The following is a 7909-nucleotide window of genomic DNA, read 5'->3' on the forward strand; positions in this document are numbered from 1 at the left end:
TGCAATCAGCAGATTTATTTTGAATTAATTTTGTATGGTTTGCGATCATTAGTACTGTCTATTCTTCCAGACATGCAAGTAAGTTGCAGGGTGCTCTGGAAACAGTAAGGCTTAAAAACTCTACTTGCTACAAGGTAAGTTGTAGTATAAATGAAAAGTGGTACCAGTCAGTGAGCAAAAAGACATTGTGCATTACAGCACACCATATGGGAGAAAATAAATTCAAAAACTACATGATCTTAAAGATGAGTATTGCTACTCTCTTGATATCATCCCAAATGACTAGTAATTACCTAGGACTCAGACATAGAAATATGGCTCCAATTGCATAGCCAGTGCCAGACAAATGCATTTAAATCCCTGACCTAGTTAAGTAGGTCATTGGCAGGGCCATGCATGGCATCTACGGTGTGTCAATTGTCCCCACGAGTTCTACGAGCGCAGCCTCAGAGTCAGCGCCATAACTATGATGCGGTGCCACTGCCACCAGTCCGGGATTCATCTCCTTGGGTGGCACAACCTGCTGCTGTGCAACTAGGACATCACTGGCTACAGTGTAAGATGCCTTCACAGACTTGCCACTAGCTGCCAGCTCTGAGGTGAGAGTCGTGATTGTCACAGCCAACTTGGTGCCCAGAATGCTGAGCACAGTGGGCTGTATCCTGGACAGCAGGCATAGACCGTAGTCGGTTTGCTATGCTTACTTTTTCTGCATCACCAAGTGGAAAGACAATGTCAAACTGTACCACAGATAAGGAGTACATCCACGTAATTTTCCAAATATGATGGGGTAATAAAGAACTGTTTTGTCCATGCTCGTTTTTCTTTCCAGCCGCGTCCTACACCACTACATTCTGGAGTCACTCCTGTCTCCCTCACCACCATACAACAAACCTAGGTCACCCTAGGCGGGATTAGTGTGCCTCCTGAGCAGCAACAAGGCGGCTCCCACCACCCAGTGGTAGTCATTGCACCATTGAGCTGCTACAGACCACTTAATATGGATGCACATTGACAAGGAGTGATCAGTAATTTGGGACACTACTAGCAAACTATTGTACTGGAGATCTAGAATTGATAGATAATTTTAGTTTGAACGATTTCTGCAAATGTTTCAAGGATGATAACAATACATTAAGAGGCCAACAGGAATTCCACTATTAAATGCATGGGAGAGAGCACCTAGGTGGAAAAAGAACATTCAGTGCCTCTTTGAGGGGGAGGACTTGCCTGACGATGTGGTAGAAGGAGGAGTCAGTAGGGAAGAGATAGAAGATCCAGTATTAGAAGAATAATTTAAGAGCTTTGTAAGATTTAAGATCAAATAAGGAAGGAGGGATTGATAACATTCCCTTGGAATATCTAAAATCATTGGCACAAGTGGTGCCAAAAAGACTGTTCACTTTGTTGTGTAGAATGTATGGGATTCGTGATATACCATTTGACTTTCCGTAAAACAATATTCACACAGTTCCAAAGATTGCAAGAGCTGACAAGTGTGAGAATTCTCGCACAATCAACTTAGCAGCTCATGCATCCAAGTTGCTGATAGACTAGTATACAGAGGAACATATAAGAAAATTGAGGATGTGTTAGATGATGATCAATTTGGCTTTAGAAAAGATAAAGGTGCCAGAGAAGCAGTTCTGATGTTGCAGTTGACAATGGGAGCAAGACCAAAGAAAAATAAAGACATGTTCATAGGATCTGTCGAGCTGAAAAAAATCATTTGACAGTGTAAAAGGGTGAAAGTTTGTGTTCTAAGAAAAATAGGGGTAGGCTGTAGGGAAAAATAGGTAATATACAACATGTACAAGAACTAGGAGGTAACAATGAGACTGGAAAGTGAAGAGTGAAGTCCTTGGATTAAAAAGGGTGTAAGACTGGTATGTAGTCTCTTGTTGCTACTGTGCAATGTGTACATTAAAAAAGCAGTGACAAAGAAAAAAAAGATCAAAGAGTGAGATTTCAATTCAGGGTGAAAGGATATCAAAAAGTTTTGCCAATGACAGTGCCATCATCATTGAAAGTTGGGAAGAATTACAGGATGTGTGGAATGGAATGAGTGCAGAACATGGTTTGAGAATAAACTGGGTTGTATTTTTAGTCAGAATGTTGGTGGGAAAGAACATCGGGTGGCATATGCCTCTAGACAGTTGTATAAGGCTAGAACTAATTATTTGACAACTGAAAAATATCGGCAGTTATTTACAGAACCCCTTATTTTCATTGCTGTTTGTACAGTTGGAAATTCAAAGTGATTACAGACCACATGCCTTTAAAATGGTTATTACAGTTGAAAGATCCATAAAGCCAATTAGTGAGAATGGTGTTAAAATTGGGTTAGACTATGAAGTAACTCATAAACCAGGTGTCAGATATGAGTGCTGATATCCTAAGCAGGAAGATAGCAGTTTTATAAGTAATAGCTGGAAGTCAAGGATATTGGATAAAGGCACAATCACCTAAACTAGATGTGAAGTACCAGGAAGACAATTTTACCTTCCAGCTACCATCATGGACACAACAGTGATTAACATATCCCAGCCAAAGATATATTGGCCAGAGGAACCACCACACATATTACCTAAACAGAACCCAATTTTTTAAATTAATGATGCCTTAAATTCCACTTTGCTACACCCCCTAGATGAATTTTTAACTTGAGAAAAAGAACAAATTTCAGTTCCTCAAATATTGCAACAATTGAACAACATTACAAGAAACATAGACAAAATACAGTTATTTTCAGTGTATCAATGACAAGCATTATCTTTGTTCTAATTTTCATATAAAACGTAAGATATCTCCATCTGAGTGAACTACCCTCGGATACCTGTGGAATAGATATGAACATTAATAAACAGTTAAGTGAAAAGTGTAATTGGTTTATGTAACCAGGACAGAATTACAAAGTAGATTAATTAAGCAACTAATAGGTTGAGAAGCAACCCAGAAAATGATTATAGAACAACTTAAAAAATACAAGGCAGGTATATAATAATTACTAATAAGTGAAAGAAAGGGAAAATTTGGGACAATAAAAAGAGGGACGTGTTATAGTACAGACTAGTAATGGGTAGACATTACAAAAAATTTTATCAAAACTCATTCACATTTCCACTGGTAAACTCGGGTCATACCGGAGGCAAAGGCAGAAGCAGGAAGTGAGCCAGTGTGTCGCGCCTTAGCATAGCGAGGAACTGACACAGCAGCTAACAGCCTGTTAATGAATATAGTAGAATGAGGACAACACACATGGTCATTACGAACTCAGGTGTGTGTCATAGTCTCACGCCAGTTCCCTTAATATACCTCAGCTCTCATCACGAGTTAGTAATTGGGATCAGTAGCAGTCACAGTAGTGGCACTCGATTTCATGATGACGATATTGTAGAGAATCTATGTCCTAGATGCCCACTACAGTCTATGAACTAGCTGAAGGTTTACTCGATGATGGACTTCGTCTGGTGAATTCATGCTGCTTGCCACCAACCATTTACTTGTGGAGGAACTGACTGTTTTCCGACAACATCAGGTACATCATAGATGGTCATCGGAGGTAATTGTAGAATTCAGAGTGGGACAGAGGACAATCTAGTAGCCAGCCTGAGACCATTTCATGGTGAGCAACAGCGACAGCTGCTTACCGGCAACCTGCCACAGCACTGGAATCATTAAACCTCACCTGTGCATGTACCGCTGAGTTGAATAACAGCTGAGGCGGGTGCAGATGGACGACCACTTACAAACATTGAGAATAAAATGATTGAGATCTAATAATATTTGATTGATGTCTTTGCCACGTCATGGGTTTCCAACAGCTATCCTGACTTCACATAGAGGTGTCTGCTGAGCCCTCTGTAGCAGTGCATAAAGAAAATACACAAAGCTTTAATTTAAGTTAAAAATATGTTTCAGTAACTCTGGTATGTATTTCCTTTTGGGTCAGTACCAGGACCTCTTTTCTGTACATAAATAAATTGACTGCAACAATGTTATTCCATAACTGACATCAGTGCAGTGGAAAATGCTAACCAGTATTTCGCTAGCAGTTTTACTTGTTCGTAAATGGAATGACAGCAAAAACCTTGGAGATGAGTGGTAGTATAACAGTCTAGACAGAAAATTTTAGTGTCAACCTCAGAAATTACTTTCTGCAGTAGACAAACAACCAGTGTTTTGGAGTGTAGGTTGGCTGATGGGAGAGAAGTAGAAAATACTTGTTCAAAAGTACAAACACCACTATTTGAGATATTTCATCAAGAGTCAAAATATCTGAGACTGATATGGTGCCCATTTCAAGCCTGCATTACATAGAAATAGAATACGCTGTGGAAAACAAAAAAACACGTTTGTCCCACACTTTCAACCGTAAGGTCCATAGTTTTCACTGTTCTTACTACTTCTTATCAGTTGCCATTAGTGCAAGACTTGCTAAATGATCTGATTAGCTGGTTCAACCTTTAAGTAGTGAAGTACTAAAACCTAGTTAAGTCACTTGACTTGTATTTTGCAGTGACAAGAAAATCTAGTAGGTCACACTGATAGAGGCTTTAGTTGGTTGCATAAACAAACATTCTACAAAAATTGGCAAGCTGCTGGAAGATGTGATGGTCAGCTCAGTGTCTTGTTGTCCACCACAGCATGCGAGACATTGATCATTCTTGATGGGGAACTAAATCCGTTAAAAAAAGTTACTGTTAGTATGCGGGTGGGAAAAAAAAACTCATATTATAGTGAACGGAATTCCTTTCTGTTTCTCATATTCTATTCGGTTGTATTGGTAACTATTTTTTATGACTCACAAATGTTCCACTATTGTTATTAATCCTTCACATTCAGCCATTTCTGCTTACAAATTGTTTTGTAATTGCTTTAATTATGTAGATGTGTAATTTTGAGTGGCTTAAGCTTGTATTAATTTCAGAGCAAATACGGACCCCTTTCTGATGAAGATCGTATCTTCACAAACTTGTATGGTCGACATGACTGGAGGCTGAAGGGTGCATTGAAACGTGGTGATTGGTACAAGACAAAGGAGATCTTAGTAAATGGACCTGACTGGATCTTGAGTGAGTTTTCTGTGCGGAGAAATTTCAGTTTTCTTTCCACCTCTAATTAAGGAAATGTGTGCCAAACCAATAATAAAGTGGAGCAACACTCAGGTATTTTTGCCCTGAGTGGGTGAATGTTTGCTATCAGTAGCCATCTACAGGCAGTTATGGAGGGAATTAAATACCCAGTTAATTTTGGTAAAATAATGTAATCAACTACATCTGTTTATTTTGCATGTAAATAATTTGGAAATTAAGGTAACAAGCATAAATTTTCTGAACAATAGAAGTGACACACACACACACACACACACACACACACACACACACACACACACCAGGGAGAGAGGGAGGAGGGGTGTACAAGATAGTGAAGTTTTCATAACTATATATATATTTTTTTTTTTTTTTTTCTTTTGGTTCCAGTCAACGACTCAATGTATCTACTGTTCAGTTAATTGTTGCCTTAACTCCTAAATTATTTACAATCTGCCAGAACTTTCCATAACGTATTTAGCATGTAACACAGTTGTGTAAATGCTTGTTACGAGAGGATATTTTTCTGTTTTGTTCTTAATATCTGTTGAGGTGAGTTTCCTCCACATGCAGTTTAGTGTAACACCATGGGTCTGTCTGGTCCATGTGTTAACTGAAACTCTCTCTCTCTCTCTCCCCCCCTCTCCCTGGTGGTGATGATGCATAGGTACAATGTGCACTTCAGAAGATATCACATTGTCCTTTTTGTTAAGATTTCCATTTTCAATACGTCAACCATCCTCCTACATGTGTCCAAGTTTCTTTTTTAATGATTTTGTTTTCCTCTATTTCTCTATTTACTGTCATGTGGGAATGAATGACTCTTGTGGGTCATACCATGTCAAATTGCCTTACGTTCAGAACATTTTCCTGCTCACGGATTTTGGTGAAATTTTATATGAAAAGAAATACTGACCAACATACAGTCACTTTAACTTCAAACACGACTTCACACAGAGTAAGTGAGAATTTCTGGTGGCTTTTGGCTGTATATCTCAGGTAATATTTTGTTAAAAGAAATGAAATTTGGCTATCTTGTAGAGCTTTTTGTTCTCTTAAGAATTGCAATGAAAAGAATTGTACGAGCCATTTTCATTCATAGGCAAAACTGCATGAAAAAATTTCAAATTTATAACTCTGGGACTAACGGTATGACGAACAGGAAACTTGGCATGTAGTAACCTAACAACACGAGGTTCTCAAATGTAAAGTTTCATTTATGTGCCACTTTCCAGTACTGTATAAATTAAATGCAAAGTTGAAGATTTTGTAAAAAAAAAACCAACTGTGGGCTGTAAAACTTCCCAAATTGGACCCATTAGAAAGACAGTGGTTTTAAACGAAAAAAGTTTATTTGATCAACCAGTGCAGGCTAACAATGCTAGATAATTTGAATCGGAGCTGTGCCTAAAAGTCACGCAGCATGAAAAAAAAATGTAAACTTTGCAATTCTTATCTCAGAGAGTAAAAGCATACTGAACATGAAACTTCATATGCAATAGGTTCGGTTGCATAAGGATGTGGAACAAAACATTTCATTCGCCTACTGTTCTCCAATAATCTACAAATTTGCTGAAAATGTGGTGGGTTTTTTTTTTTTTTTTTTTTTTTTTTTTTTTTTTTTTTTTTTTTTTTTTTTGAAAAGCTGAAAATGGATATATTAGACAGTTCTTTCACAAATACCAGTTTCATTGGAAATGTGTTTGATACCCCCGCCACCCCTCTCCCCAGAATAGTGGGTTTAATTTCCAGCCTGGACTAGCAGTCCCACATAAATTGAAGCAAACTGTCTTGAAAATTCACACTGTGAATTAAGTTTTAAATTAGGCTTCTTATATCTTGCTGATGAAAAGGATGATAAACGTGAAGCTTTATCCACAACAACTTAGCAACTTAAGGTTTTCCAGTACAAAATATCATTCATGTACTGCATTTCAGATTTACCCAAAATCAGTTCAAACTTGATGTTCATAAAAATTACAAAAATACATCAAATTCAGTCTAATTGTGGAAAATCTTTTTTTCAGGCAACCAGGAAATCACATTTGATTTTCCAGCCATGAGCTAACAATATCTGAAAAATACCGACAAATTGGAGGGGGTGTACCATGGCAGCAGGCTACATTTCAAACAACTTGTTGATCGTGTTTAGCTGCATGTATTTTTTATTTATTTATCGACATAATATCCTACTATATTGCTTTCATCCTCGGCAACATTAACAGTTCACAAATTACAGTCTTGAGAACCTGGATGAAGAAACCCACCCGTGGCTGGTATTGCACAGTTATTTGCATGACCCCTATGTTGGTGAGGTTGTCAGTTCATGTTCTTGATCTGTTAGTGACATCACCACCGTGGACCAGTGCATTATAGTGAGTTGTTGCTTGTCAGTTTAAAAATAAAAACCACATGCAACCAAACCCAGACAACAGGTTGCTAGGATGTAGTCTGTTGCCATGGTATATTTCCTCATATTTGTCCATCATTTTCAGGTATTGTTAGCACACATTGGAAAACAGATTTTCTAACATCAGGTTGTATGTGATAGATTTTTGTAATTTTTGTTAAAATCGAGTTTGCAATTATTTCGTAGAAATTTGGAAAGCAATGTGTGAATGATACGTTGTTGGAAAACCTTACATTGCTAAGATGTTGTCTCCACAGTTTCATGTTTATCATGCCTTTAATCAATAGAAGAAGCCTAAGTTAAAACTTTATTCGCAGTACAATTTTTCCAGCTAGTTTGCTTCGACTTGCGTAGCGTTGTTAGCCCTGGTTGGAAATTAAACCCACTGATCTAGGGGGGGGGGGGG

General features: G+C 38.0%; 1 protein-coding gene across 1 annotated transcript in view; it reads left to right on the forward strand.

Moving 5' to 3' along the window:
* The window catches only part of LOC124776277 (NADH dehydrogenase [ubiquinone] flavoprotein 1, mitochondrial), a 41609-nt gene that overhangs the window by 2864 nt on the left and 30836 nt on the right, over window positions 1-7909 (forward strand). The window contains exon 3 of the mRNA XM_047251181.1: window positions 4931-5075. Within this exon, the coding sequence (XP_047107137.1) occupies window positions 4931-5075 (145 nt within the window). The remainder of the gene's footprint in view (window positions 1-4930; window positions 5076-7909) is intronic.

This window comes from Schistocerca piceifrons, chromosome 2 (assembly GCF_021461385.2).
Source record: "Schistocerca piceifrons isolate TAMUIC-IGC-003096 chromosome 2, iqSchPice1.1, whole genome shotgun sequence".
Taxonomy (NCBI): domain Eukaryota; kingdom Metazoa; phylum Arthropoda; class Insecta; order Orthoptera; family Acrididae; genus Schistocerca; species Schistocerca piceifrons.